Source organism: Equus caballus, chromosome 4 (assembly GCF_041296265.1).
Source record: "Equus caballus isolate H_3958 breed thoroughbred chromosome 4, TB-T2T, whole genome shotgun sequence".
Lineage (NCBI taxonomy): Eukaryota > Metazoa > Chordata > Mammalia > Perissodactyla > Equidae > Equus > Equus caballus.
In genome coordinates, this window is record NC_091687.1 from 88,393,349 (window position 1) to 88,408,542 (window position 15,194).

Sequence of the window (15,194 nt, forward strand, 5' to 3'; positions counted from 1 at the left end):
ACATCCCTGCCCATCTTCCTCTGCTTTATATGTGGGATGCCTACCACAGTATGGTTTGCCAAGTGGTGCCATGTCTGCACCCGGGATCCAAACCGGTGAACTCCAGGCCGCTGAAGCGGAACGTGCACACTTAACTGCTGTGCCACCAGGCCGGCCCCAGCTATTACCATTCTTGAGCTACTAGACAACCCCTACTGTAGAAACCTGCCTCTTTTTCAAGTTTCCTTTAGGAGTGCCTTCTATGATCATTCCCCAGAGCTCCTGGCTTTCAGAAACATCTGGGAAGAGACACAGGAGAGGTCTTTTTTTTCATCCTCACATCTACAGATTGTTATTAAGTGGGATAAGTTTGGGCAACATCTCTGGGAACATAGTTATATTCATGCATACACACAAGCATTCAGTTAAATGCAGAAACAAAAACGCACACAAGTTTACATATTCCTTTGAAGAAGGGAGGAGAAAGTGGCTAAATAGAGGTTCTTTCTGCTCTCTTTTGCATCTGTCAGATAGGGGCCAGCCTGAAAGAACTCTCTTGGTTCCTCTCATGACTATGAGGAGAGGAGATTAGAGCTAGAGTTGCCTGGCACCAGAACCCTCAGTTTCAGCTGAGATCACTAAAGCAATTTGGGAAATAGATGGGGTCTGCTGGAGAGAAATAACTCCTGCCCTTTCAGATAGAGCCGTTTCTTGCCATTGCCATTTACCTAAAGCCTGTCCTTATCTCTGCATCTTGCAGCATCTCAGTCCTGGATTACCCTTGCTGTACCATCCAGGATTTGCCGGAGCTTACTACAGAGAGTCTGGTAAGCAGATGGGGATTTGGTAGCCTTTGAAATTGCCAGGTGGCAGAGGCTGGCATTTGCTCTTCCATTTCTTCTCCAGCCCCATAATGCCCTAGTCTGGGAGTCTTAGATCACTAAAGGCATATTGGCCAGAGCACAGAGGCAGTAGAGATTTAGAGCTGCTGACCCACTTAAGAAAGATTTGGAAAAGCTGAGCATAGCATTTTGCAGAGAAGAGAAAGGGGTCAGTGAAAAACACTCAGGAGGAGAAGGAATTTAGAAAGATAATGGGACTGAAATTAAACGTGAACATCTGTGCTAAATGGCAGGAGAATCTCCTAGTCTATCCCAAACAATCATCTGTCTTCTTTCTTCTGTGCTACAGGCTATTCACTTTCCATTTTCTTATAAATTACAAAACCCAGGAGTGTGTGCTTCAGAAAATACCTTGCCTAAGTCTCCTTGAGGCAAAAGTCAATATAGCCACAGAAAGATGACCCAGAAAGTTCCTCTTCTTGGAAACAGCTCTAGGCAAATCAGAAAGGTCCCTCAGAGTTATTCTGAATTCCATAAAACTGACTAATCAATAGCATGTTGGAGATCAAGTGTCTACTTCATCATGTATTCCCAAAGCTCCTTAGATGTACCTCAGTCCATAGTCTCACTGTGTTGCATTGTAATCATTTATCTGTATCTGTTTCTCATTTGACTAAAAACTCCTTGAATGAAGGAAGAAATGGTATCATGTTCATTTTTATATCCTCAGAGTCTAGCACTATGTTTGGTATGTGGAAGGAGTTCAATAAATGCTGAATGATCAGATCATGGCACCCATGTGTGCCACCACTCTTTGTTCCCCAACATTAGTACCTGCAAAATGTTGTGTCAGAAAAGTATATTATGCAAAAATAGAATAATACTTTCTGTGGTACAAGTTTTATAGAACCATAGAATCCTTGGCTGGAGGGGACCCGAGACCCATTTGGCCCAACCCCCTATTTCAAAGATGAGAAACCTGAGGGCCCAGTGGCTGAAGTGACTTGTTATGGTCCACTCCCCATAGATGACACACCCTGAATTAGAGTAAGACCCATGTCCTGAGACACTAAGTCCTAGCACCCTTTTTAGCACCAGGGCAGAGTTTCCTGTCTTATTTAGATGTCATCTCAGCAACCAAGGAAGCTGGGGGCTTCCTATCTCTACAGAGAGAGGTAATAAGTTGTCCAACCCTGTTTATGTACATGATGTTATTCAACGCTTAAAACAACTGTGTGAGGTTGGTAATACTGTTTTATAGACAGAGAAGTTAAATAATTGCCAAAACCTTACTTTTGAAAGTAGCAGAGCCAGGATGGAGACATGCGTCCCTGCCATTCAGAGTTGGAATGAGCAAGGGACTTTCTCACAGAAACAGTGGTACACAGCATTAAAATTCTGCTATTAGTAGGGTATTTCAAAACATGAAGTCAGCTTTTATGGCTTGAATCTATTTCTTGATACAATGTGTTCTCTTTTCTCAATCTCATATGTAGGAATTGATGAGAACTACACTTTCATATCTTTTCAAATTGACCTTTTGGAATATCAGCATAAAATTATTGAAATAATTGTTATGCTTCTGAGAAGACTTCATTATCATCCAAGATTGGGGGAAAGCGTGTATCTATGCTTAATAAAAAACAAATTCGTGCTAGGTATTCCTGTCCTTTCTCTGAAGCAATAGTGGCACCTGGTGGTTTCATTTGGTAAATGCAGATTTTTTTTCCTTGAACTTAAAATATACCTACTTCCCTGAGCCCAATCATGGGCTTAAGTAACTAGCAAGTTTAGTCCACATAGGTCCTCAATATAATGGTTTGTTTATCTAAACTGATGGCTTCTGTACTCACAAAAGACTAATGTTTGTATAAGTAAAATTTATCTCTTTTTCAGGCTCAGTGAATTAATTGTAAACACAGAAAATGTACTGGTTTTTTAAGTGTATAGGGTTTTCTTCAAATAACATTTCAAGTTTTCCTCCTGATTATAAAATTGATATATAGTATTGCAGGAAATTGGAGAAATATAGAAAAATATGGGGAGGAAAATAAAAATACCATAATTATACTACCTACATATAACTGCTATTAATATTTTGCTGCAATTACCATATATATGTATATGTTCATTCATATATATATACACACACACACAAATACATATCATTTAAGAAAATAAGGACTTTATATATGTTTCAGTTCACATAGTAAAATTTAAATGTTCACAATATGATTTTAAACATTCTTGAGAACATAACTTTTAATAGTTACACATAATATTCCACAATTTAATTTTTTAAAACAGTTGTTTTCAGGGCTGGCCCAGTGGCATAGTAGTTAAGTTCACACACTCCACTTTGGTGGCCTGGAGTTTGCAGGTTCAGATCCCAGACACGGACCTAACACCACTTGTCAAGCCATGCTGTGGCGGCATCCCACATAAGATAGAGGAAGATTGGCACAGATGTTAGCCCAGCAACAATCTTCCTCAAGTAAAAGAAGACAAGAAAGAGGAAGATTGGCAACAGATATTAGCTCAGGGCCAAACTTCCTCACAGAAAAACAAAAAAATTATTGTTTTCTACTATTGTTGGGCATTTACTTCAGTTTTCTCTGTATAACTCCAACATGAACATCCTTGCACATGAATCTTTGACCTCATCTCTGATTATTCCCTTAAGATAGATTCCTAGAAGTGGAATTACTTGGCTGAGGTGGTATTGATTCATATTTTCTCGGTTTTCTGAATCTGAACTGAATTCAATTTCATTTGGAACTCCAGCTGTACATATAATGGACATGAAATAAAGACAAAGTTAACAATACATTAACTTCTAAAGTCTTCCCATTTTGTTAAAATGTTTAACTCTACAATAGGCCATCCTTACCTGTGTACTGAACGGTTTCCCCACCCACCTGTGGTGTAGGAGGGCTTACAACTTCTGGATCTCCAAATGTCTATATTCAAATTCAACCCACTAAACTAGGAAAAAATTAAAATTAAATTCTAAACGTAAGGGAAGGATTGTGAATGTATGATTGTGTGGAAGTTAGGTATGGTCTTTGGAAGGAGGTTGCTAGAGAAGGCAGTAGGTATGGCCTCAGCAAGTATTGTAGAATGCTCAGCATCTGGGTGGTTGTTTAGAGCAGTGGTGTGAAAAGTAGGGTGTGCAAGGTGATGCTTTGGAAGATGAAGTATACTACATCTTTTATATGTACTAATATCCTTTTTACTTTCTATATATGTTAGAACACACCTAACGTTATTTAACAATCCATTTATAATTTATAAGTAAACATGCATGTATTTGGGAATATACACAAAAATTATTTATTGAGAGATATATGCAATAAAAAAAAGTTTAGAAACCACTGCTTTAGAGTATGGTGAAATGAGAGTAAGGTTGTAGGTCTGTTGTCATTGTGGGCCTGTTGGCTCTAAAGAGAAATCATGCATTCTCCTTTCCTCTCCTATTTATAAAGGTTTGGGCCAAAAAAAGTGGAAAATTCTGTGTAAATCTATTGTCATTCCTGCAAAGCCAACTGCAAAGCAAGTTCAAAATGCTTGTTTTTTTCTACAGAATGTGATTTAATAACAGCAGCATCACATACAAAGGAGGTATATTTTGAACAACGTGGATGCTCAAGTAGTTGTGAAGATTAAAGGTGGAGGAATGAGAAAAAGTAGTATTTGTGGAATCATTAAATACCAGAGCTAGAAGTTTCTTAGTCAGTGTCTTGCTCAGACACACCCTTTACTGATGAGGAAACAGATGAAGTGGTGAAGTGTTGTCCAAAGCCTTATAGCTAGGTAGAATGAAAGTAGTGGGCCAGAATTTACTTGACGTAGCCATTTGCAAAGAAATCTTTGGCATTTCCTTTTATATCTAGGCAAGTGAAACTATTAAGTTAATTTTAAAAAGCTAGTTCCTTGCAAAATTCCTCAAACTTGGGTTTGATTTATATTCAGAAAGACCTATAAAAATATGTTCTGTTACTTAAATTTATATACCTGATGCTTTCATCTATTTTTGTTAAATTTAGTTTTTATGACTTCTTAATCCAGACATCTCAGAAGATTTTTGTTATTATTATTTTGGTTTTATTTTCTTTTTGGGATATAATCATTATGTTCAAGTATTAAGGTCTCTAGCATTCCTTTCAGGCATTATTTAACAATGATTTGTAACCTCTTAAATAAATATAATCTTTGTTCTGACAATTATCATCACTATTTAAAAACCAATAATGCTTTTAGCATTATTAGCATTATTGTTTCTCTATCCTAGATATAATGTGAACACATTATAAGGTATATGTTCAGGGCCTGCCCGGTGGTGCAGTGGTTAAGTTCGCACACTCCACTTTGATGGCCCAGGATTCGCCAGTTTGGATCCCAGGTGCAGACCTACGTACCACTTATCAAGCCATGCTGTGGCAGGCATCCCACATATAAAATAGAGGAAGATGGGCATGGATGTTAGATCAGGGCCAATCTTCCTCAGCAAAAGAAGAGGAGGATTGGCGATAGATGTTAGCTCAGGGCTAATCTTCCCCCGAAAAAAGGTATATATTCATTTTCCATGGGTATTTATACAGAGGAAGGATCATGGATAAATATTTTTTAGCATTTTATCAATTTTCCTGTTAGTCACCATTTCTGTGATGAATGCTAAAGGAGATTAGAATCTCTGGGGTGATTTTTCAAATCACATGCCCAGGTCTCTCCCCAGGGCACAAGTAGTTTGCTAAAGCTCCCCAAATGATTTTGAGATTTTCCTTTCTCCTTCCTTACCCCTTCATTCCACTTGAGAATCATAACTGTCTTTTATGATATCTAAATCTAGGTCTTTAATTGTCAGAAATCCATATGATAAAGGAATTATTCTATAATGATGTGGAAAAAGAAAATCTAAGCTGAAAGTATGACTTCATTTTTGGTTATGTGAACCATAATAAAGAAATGAATCAAAAGAATCATTTACTGAGAAATGGCTATGTGAATTTTCAACCAGTAACTACTAAAACCTAGCAAATGTTTTTGCATATAATTCCAAATTTTTCCAGAGCTGACATGGCATGGAAAACCTTAAGCCTAGAGCAAAGAAATAGACTAGTTTGTAGTATTGAAAACAGAGACAGACCTGGCTTTGCCACTTCAGCTCAAAGTGATCTGGAGCAGATTTTCTGTAAGCTGTAAAAGTTTCATCTGTAAAAGGAAGAGAGGTTGGACCATTAGATAAGCGTCAACTTCAAGGAAAGTAAAGGACTGTAAAGTTCATTATAAAATAACCAAGTTAATATTAATAATTTTGATTTCTCAGCAAAGAGCTGGTTTTCAATCTGAAAATAATAATCATCACTTAGGGACTTTAATAGGCTATTGAGAACGTTTGAGATAGATTTAACACTTAGCAAGGCTCTTTAAAGGTTCACTCTGATCATAGGCTGACTGAAGTCAGATGCTCCCCTTTAAAGCAGGAAACCTCACTATTTTTTGTTGTTATTTTTCCTGGAAACTGTTATCTTCTGCTTGTTTGAGGTAAGAATTATAATAGGACATAAGAAAGAACTTCTCTTCCGTTAGCTCTTCAAGAAGCTGAGAAAGCAGGGGATCAAACCAATTTTTCTGTCAGGAATCACCTTCTCTGCCTAGGATTCCAGAAGTGCAATGAGAAGATGAACAGTGCGTTAAGATAGAGTATTAGAAGTCAGTGAGTACTGGAGATCTAGGTTCAAGCTCTGGTTGGGGCACTTATCATGTGACCTTGGGCAAGCCTCTTCCCCTCTCTGGCCACAGCTTTTGCTTCTGTGGATGACAGAATTACACTAGAACAGCAAGTCCCCTCTAGTGCTCAGATTCTAACCCATCAGATTTCCTCATACAAAGGAAGAAGCACTCTGTTCTTTCTGCAGTCATCTGAGTTAATTATCCACATAATTGGCGTAAGCCTGGATATTTATTTGGCTTGGCTTACCCAGCTGGGCTATGGATGGATCTTTGAGAACAGAACCCTTGTAGTGCCTTAGAGATGCTCTGAAAGGGTAGGATGTGTTCCCTTAATTGAATCTTTAGACCCAAGGTATATGCAAACAAGTATTTATTTGTGAGAGTGGAACATGGGCAAATGTTTTCTTTTTTAACGTTAGCTTAGAAAGTGAGTAAAGGTCTTCCTTTAGATAGTGTAAAGTACCAGGAACAAGAGAATGTGGCCAAGTGCTGCTGTTCGCAAAATACATCTCTCCACAGAAGTTTATATCTTATTTAATATGCTGAGTCTTGCCAAAAAAAAAAGGAGAGAAAGAAGTTGACCTGCCTTAAAATGAACATAAGCAAAAAGAAAAAAATGCTCCAGTTTGGCAAATCTGAAAAGGCACCTATGGAGCTAAAGGCCTGCTGGGAAAATGATTATGTATCTGTTGTGTTGGAAGAAGGCAGAAAGCTTGAGCAGGGCTCCACGTAGAGCCTGCTGCTGCGAGCAAAGGAGACAACAAGCCTGGGCTCAGCTATCCTGAGAGAGCCAGTGACCAGCACATGTGCTTTCAGTGCCCACTCTAGGCAGCATCTGGTGGTGCAAGAAGTAGGGCTAGTTCTAGTTATCCGGGAAGTGTTATCAGAAAGAAAGGAGAGCAAGGCCCTGGGCAGGTAAGACTGTCTTCAGGAGGGAACTGGGGTGTCGTTCCTAGGACTCTTAAGACTGAACTCTGAGGAAAAAGGAGCCAACATCAGCTTACTCTCACTCAAAACTTCACTTTTGAACCACCTGGAAAATGTTGCAGTAAATCACAGAATTATTGAATGGTCAGAGCTAATTGGATCTTAGAGATTATCGAGTTCAACCTCTTATAGGAAACTGGGAAAAATGACTTGCCTAGGATCATACAGCCAGGGCTAAAGCCATAATCCAGGTGTCCTGATGCCTACTCCATTGTTTCTTCAACAAGGCCGTGCCTTGACTCACATATTATTAAAGAGGTGCTAGAGAATACAAGGCTTTTTAAGCTGCTGTCATATTAGAAATCAAGATAAAAGAAGCTCACAGTGAAAATATTTGTACCTCTCCCATGTGTTTTTTGTTTCCCTTACTTCTTTTAAAAAAAATAAACATTTAAGTCTGTCTCTTCTTATAGCCACACAAGATGTAACGTCTATAGGGCCTGCACTGTTTTAGGCAAGCCAAACTAGCTGATGCACTAGTGGAAACTCCCATGGAAGTTTTCCTTAGAAGGAAACAAATGGTCCTCCTAGGACTAGTTCTAAACACAATATTGAACATTTACTACAAGAAGGAAAACATTATTTCTAAATATATTTCTAAAAAGTTTCCCTGAAACTTTTTTTTTAAGATTTTATTTTTCCTTTTTCTCCCCAAAGCCCTCTGGTACATAGTTGCATATTTTTAGTTGTGAGTCCTCCTAGTTGTGGCATGGGGGATACTGCCTCAGCATGGCCGTGTCCACGCCCAGGATCTGAACCGGCAAAACCCTGGGCCGCCAAAGTGGAGCATGCTAACTTAGCCACTTGGCTATGGGGCCGGCCCCTCCCTGAAACTTTTTGACCCTTAGTCTTATTTATTACTTAGAAGAGCCTGATACTTTCAAAAATCTTGGATGTTCATTCCACATTAGATGTATGCCTGTCTTGCTTGCTTCAAATTACTTTGAGAGAGGAGGGATTAATTTTCCATTCATCAGACAGCAGCTCACTTCTACACGTCTCCTACTCCTACATTCTCCTATCACATTGTAGACATGAGGAATTTCCAAGATGTTAGTTTGGCCACCATGTGTGCTCATTGACTTATGTAGCTTCTGATACCAGTATGTATTTACAGCCTGCCAAATCCATAAAGACTCTTATTTTTGTCCCTAAAAGATGTTTCTATGAATAGATACCTGTTTCTAATCTGACCTCCATCTGTTATCTCTAGTCGGGTGTGCACAAGCTATCAAGAAACATACAAGAGAAACATCTGGTTAGAATTAACTATGTGCCATTTTTCCTTCCATGCTGGAGACTTAAGCACTTTACTGCAATATGGTCTGATAAAGGAGGGTGGGGATTGATTAAAAAAATTCAACCATAATGAATGTCAGATCCATCCAATATAGTTTGAAATCACCAGAAAAACTCCTAGCAGCTACCAACATAGCTTATATAAGTGCAAAGTATGGGGGGTAAAATTCTGTCGTCTCTTTTCTGATCCTAAAGCAGAAAGCTGCACAAGAAACCTTGCTTGAATGAAGTTCCTATGTTCATGTACCATCTTTCTAGTTAGTACTTGCTCTAGGTACAGAGTGTTCCAGGATTGGCAGCTGTGTTTTCAGATGAGGGATATTGCATGCTTGGAGGCCTCAATGTGTTGAGAATAAGATGGTGAAGGGGTAGCATTTCATATAGAAGGCCTCACCTAAACAGACCAACAGTGACTTCCAGCCTTCTGTGGGGATAAAAGCCTTGTAGGTGTTAAGATAATGATGGGCATGCCTTATTACAGGAAGCTGGAGACAACAATCAGTTCTGTTGGAGGAACCTCTTTTCCTGCATCAACCTTCTGAGGCTGCTCAATAAACTGACCAAATGGAAGCATTCCAGAACCATGGTAAGTGGGACTTCAGATCAGGGGGGTATCCATCTGATTGAATTATTTTAATCTTTAGTAAATTTTTATGGACTTTCTGCTTTATGAGCTCTATAGATAGACACTGAATAATGTATAAGATTTAGCACCTCCTAATTCTGGGTACTTATTCTATGTGAGATAATTATTCACCAGTTCATTTCTTTTCAGGGAGCTGAATATGGACCCTCCCTCAGGGCAGCTCTGGTAGAGAAGTTAGCATTGTTATTTGGATTATAGTCACACATCCCAAATGATACAAGTCTAAGATTATTCATTACAGCATTGTTTGTAATCATAAAAGATTGGAAACAATCTAAATGCTCTGCTCATTAATACTGGACTAACTGGTTAAATAATTTATGGTGCATCCTTAGAATATTATACAACCATTAAAAAGAATGAGGCAGTTCTATACTGCTAGGGAATAGTTTTCAAGATATATTGTTAAATGAAAAGCAAGGTATGGAATTATTTGACAGGATATGTAGTTGGCTATCATTTTTGTTAATAAAAGTAACATATGTATACATAGAATTATCTCCAGAAGATACACAAGAAACTGGTAATAGTGGAAATGGCATGTGTGGCTGACAAAACTTTTTGCACTTTATCATGAACTTTGAATATTAGAAACTTTATATTGAGAAATATAAATGGAGTCATTCCTCTATGTTTTTGAAGACTAAATCTAAGTAGAGCCTGGCCCATAGATTCCCAAAAGCTCCCCAGGGTATTCTGAAGACATCCAGGTTTGGCTTATTTTGTCTGTGAGTTAGAAGTTCCAAGAAACTTTAGATCTTTGTCTGCCTTTCTTCACTCCCACCCCTCTTTAAATGGGCAGATGCTGGTGGTGTTTAAGTCTGCTCCAATCTTAAAGCGGGCCCTCAAGGTGAAGCAGGCCATGCTGCAACTTTATGTCCTGAAACTGCTAAAAATACAGACCAAGTACCTGGGGCGCCAGTGGAGGAAAAGCAACATGAAAACCATGTCAGCCATTTACCAGAAAGTACGTCACCGCATGAATGATGACTGGGCTTACGGGAATGGTGAGTACTCTGAGAGCTCTTGACCTCCAGGAGATGCCCGGGGTTTAAACAAAACTAAATAAACATTTATCTATACTCTTTTGGTATGAATTGTTACATATTTTGGATGAGAAAATATGTGATTATAGTCAGGTGCTGATATGACAAACCTTAAACCTTAAGGCACTGCCCCAAATTCCAGCATGTACCCTGTCCTATGTAAACTATGAAAATCCATTTTATAAAACAAGTAAATTGAGGGACAATTACCACCTTTCCAAGATACTCCCTTAAGCGGCATGTTTCTCCAGACGTTTTTAAAATTAAAATAAGCTTTTATTATTACAGAGCAGTTAGAAAATATAAGCAAACATTTTACTATATTACTATATTTATACCATATTTGTATCACCCAAAGATTGCCGGTTAACATCTTATTGTATATTCTTTCAGATCTTTTTCTATATATATATACATATACACACATTTTATTAAAGTGAAAGCAAATTGTACATGCTATTACATAATCTTCTCTTTTCAGTTAACATTATCTCCACCTTTCCATATCAGTCTGTTTTCATTTTATCTAAAAATCAAGTCAATATTCCAATCCCCTAGTTGCCCAAAATGTTATTTAAAGCTTTTTTTTTTTTTAAGATTTTAGTTTTTCCTTTTTCTCCCCAAAGCCCCCCGGTACATAGTTGTATATTCTTTGTTGTGGGTCCTTCTAGTTGTGGCATGTGGGACGCTGCCTCAGCGTGGTTTGATGAGCAGTGCTATGTCCGCACCCAGGATTCGAACCAACGAAACACTGGGCCGCCTGCAGCGGAGCGCGCGAACTTAACCACTCAGCCACGGGGCCAGCCCCTTAAAGCTATTTTTTCCAAGTCATAATCCAACCCAAGACCACACATTCAATCTGGTTGTTATATTCTTTTATTCATTTTCAATCTAGTGGTCTTTTTTTATTTTTCCCCCTAACTGACTAATTGAAGGACTAGACCAGTGGTCCTGCAAAATATCTGTCTTCTGGATTTGTCTGCTTGCTTCTTTACGGTGTCATTTACCTTATTCCTCTATCTCTAGTATTACCTGAAAACTGAAAGTTAGATCTAAAGGTTTGGTGAATTCAGTTTGAACCTTTTTAGCTATAGTACATTCTAAGTAATGTTGGGAACTGCATATTGCCTCATATCAGGAGACATTATATTTGGTTGCCCTATCAAGACCTTGTAGATTGACCTGAGAGTTTGGAAGAATTTAGTTTGGAGAGCTTTTTCATTATATTGACACTTTTTGTAGTGAGATTTGACTATTATTTACCTAATTGTATTTAAGAGTTTTTCGTAAAATGACTAATGACTTTGTCTTTGCTGGGATTTGTAACCTGCCTGGATTTTAGAGGATGCTACAGTAAAGAACTCAGAGAACTAAGGGAAGTATATGATTGGCAGATAACAAGCCAACATACTACTTCTACTATAAGACATAAAGCACGATTAACTATTTAAATTCTTACAGATTTTTAAAACATGAAAATGTTTTATCCTGAAAATGGCACATCTGCTGTTGCCTCCATCATGAGCCCAAACCCAAACTGTACTTCCTTATGATAAACCATTGAGTGTGGGACATAAGTGATCTGGGAAATATCTGTCTCTAGCCCTGAAATAAGTGCCAAAGTGGAATAAGTAGAAGCAAAGCAAATTATCCGTTTTCTGTTTTTCTCTCTGTGGAAGTCTTCACCTCATAATCTCAACATAAGCTGACATATTGATTTACCATGTGCTGGGGGAGGTTCAGGAATCAGGAAAGTCTTCAATAATTGGTCTATTCTGATTCTCCTTGTTGTACCCCTTCCTGCCTCTTCCCATTCCTTGAGAGCTGGTGATTCTATTCAAATGGGAAACTCCCATCCCCTAGGAAAGCTCAATAAAGGCAATTGAGTTGCCATTTTGGAAAATATAATACATGTAACTAGTAAGAAAGTGAAATAATGAAAAGGAAGTACAATAAAAGAAGTCCTCCCTCAGGGCTACTTTTCCTTCTCAGTGGTAATCACCGTTACCATTTTCTAGACTGCCCTTCCAAAGATATTCCTTGCATATATAAGCATATGTATGTGGTCATGTGCATATTCTTTAAACCAGAGTGGCAGCATGTTATATACTTACTTTGTACATTGCTCTTTACAAAAAAGGAAATTCTGAGCACTTCCATTGTTGGTATCCCATAGACTATGCTCTGTGGTAAGAGGAGCAGTGTCCTGAATTGTAAACATCTTTTTTTTCCTCTCTTCCCAACACAGACATTGATGCCAGGCCATGGGACTTCCAAGCAGAAGAATGCACCTTGAGAGCCAACATTGAGGCTTTTAACAGCCGCCGGTATGACAGACCCCAGGACTCTGAATTTTCACCTGTGGATAACTGTTTGCAGAGTGTGCTGGGGCAGAGGTTGGATCTGCCTGAGGATTTTCACTATTCCTATGAGCTCTGGCTGGAGAGAGAGGTGTTTTCACAGCCCATCTGTTGGGAGGAGCTGCTCCAGAATCACTGACTGAGCTCTTGTCCACAAAGCATCTGATAGATAGTGGTTGGCTCCAATAAATGGTGCTCTGCCTACTCTCCCCATTCAAACTTTGTTTCTAGCTCTAGGACTGTGCTTGTCCAGGGGAGAGCTGGCCTAACCCAAGGACATCCAGTATAGTTCAGGGACATTCTTGGGGCTCTTGGGCCTGGAGATGGTACAAGGCTAGGATCCTGAGTCAGAACAAATTGATCAACTTGCTGTGGGGTCAGTTGGGTGCCCAGTTGGCCTTGGAAATCTCCTACTGGATCAGTCCTGGACAGGCTTTTTTGTGGAACCACTCCCTGTCTAGAACCAGGCTAGCCTTTGCTTGCCCCAAGAATGAGAATAAGTTTATTATGGGATTTGACCCATGGCATTAATCATAGGTGATGGGAGGTGCAGGTGATAAAATAGGGAGAACATTTTCTCTTGCTCACCCTGGATTCCTAGGACTTACCAGAGGTTTGGCAAAACCAACTTTGAAATTGTCTATATTTAAAATTTAAAATTTTGACACTCACCTTTTCCTAAATTCATTAGCTCTAAGATGATTTTAGAGCACCTGCACCTTCTTTGTGAAAGATGATGATTTATTATTACCTAAATACTGCATGTTATAGAAAGGTATGTTGTGTAAAGTGTTTTTTCTTTATTCCCTAAGAGATCTACGTTCAATGTGAAAATTATTCCTTGTGTACTCTGTATAGGGCATGGAGTGCTCAATATGAAACAGTCAGGCCTCCTCTAAGGATCTTTCATGTTTTGCTGAAACTATTTCAGTCTTAAAATGACTGAGTACACTGCAGAAAATTATCCTTTTCATACAATTCATTTTTTAAATGACAAGTTAACTACAGGAGGTTTTATTTATTGAGGTGGTGTGTCCATTTGTGCTCATGATGGATTTATTTTTTAATTGAATAGAACAGCAAGAGCATCACAGCTTACCATTTTTCTTCTTTTATATTGATTGATTTTTTTTTCCCTTTTTACTGCTGGTGGTTTCAAAGTGTCATGTGGAGATTTAACCTAAAAGTACTGCACATTTCTTTGAAAATATAAGAGTTGATGTACCAACCTTTTTAAGCTTTTCTACAGCAGAATCACATACTTCCTGATAGAAGGTTTTTAGAAAAGTTTCTGATTCAATCAGGATCATTTTATTTGTCTTCTGTCCCCACTATTATATCATCCCTATTTTCAAGCTTTTTTACTTTAAATGCCTCCCACAACGTTGACACTACTGAATCTTTTTTATGATAGCACCAGGCCACTTTAGTTGTGCCAGGAGGTCTAGTCCAAAATGGCTTATTTATTCTGTCCTTTGTCAACCACAGTCTCATTTGGAAGTCATGATAGAGTTACTAATGATATCCAAAGGCACTGTAACAAAACTCTAATTAAAGCTTGGATTTCACCTCTTTGTGCTTTAGGGTAGCAGGCTTTCTGTTTTTATAGAAATGTCATGAAGGATTAAGTATGTAATGGATGAAACTTCTCAGAATAATTTGTAAATTTTACCTGAGTAGGACAGCAGTCCTCGTTACAATCAGAATAATTTACTGAGCATATCATCTATGAACCCTATTAATCTATGATTTTAATGTGATTTGAGTGAAAAGACAATTTTCAAGGAAAGAGCAATCATCAACCCATTTCTTTTAAAGCCACACAGTATTTAGTTTGTGTCAAGAATAAGTTGCCTTTTAAAAAATATGCACATGAATGGTTTCTGAGGCATTGAAGTATGCTAAGCTTTAATATTTCATACTTTTTTACAAATCTTCTCTAAAGGAAGATTGATTCTCAGTACATCTGGAGAAACTGAGGCATCAAGAATAAGTAAGTAGTTTCAAATCACATCATTTTTTCACTGACTTGCTGGGACTAGCATTCAGGTATTGCCAGCCAGCCCCATATGTTAAGGTAACTGGTTTAAATCTCTCAATTTGAGAACCATGTGTGTGGTTAGGAATAAATTCAGATTAACCAGCCTCCAATGGTGATTACTGTTACTACATAGAAGAACATTATTTGAGTGTTTATATTATAGAGGATTTTTATTTGTAAATATTTCAGTAAAGTTTATGTTGATGGTTGATAACATTGTTTATCTACTGAAGCACTTTAATAAAACAAAATTGAACTGGA

At 38.2% G+C, this 15,194-nt stretch overlaps 1 protein-coding gene and 1 long non-coding RNA gene across 5 annotated transcripts in view; one reads left to right on the forward strand and one right to left on the reverse strand.

The window, feature by feature from the left end:
* STRIP2 (striatin interacting protein 2) overlaps positions 1 to 15,194 on the forward strand; it is a 43,666-nt gene extending 28,472 nt beyond the window's left edge. For all 4 annotated transcript variants that reach the window (XM_023639669.2, XM_023639668.2, XM_070265058.1 and 1 more), the window contains 4 exons: positions 740 to 806; positions 9,322 to 9,426; positions 10,289 to 10,493; positions 12,781 to 15,194. In XM_023639669.2, the coding sequence (XP_023495437.1) occupies positions 740 to 806; positions 9,322 to 9,426; positions 10,289 to 10,493; positions 12,781 to 13,031 (628 nt within the window). In that variant the 3' untranslated portion in view covers positions 13,032 to 15,194. The remainder of the gene's footprint in view (positions 1 to 739; positions 807 to 9,321; positions 9,427 to 10,288; positions 10,494 to 12,780) is intronic.
* On the reverse strand, positions 3,468 to 6,597 carry LOC138923826 (uncharacterized). Its single transcript, XR_011437984.1, has 3 exons — positions 6,467 to 6,597; positions 5,968 to 6,032; positions 3,468 to 3,605 (listed from the first exon to the last, which is right to left on the reverse strand). It is a non-coding gene; the product is annotated as an uncharacterized lncRNA (long non-coding RNA).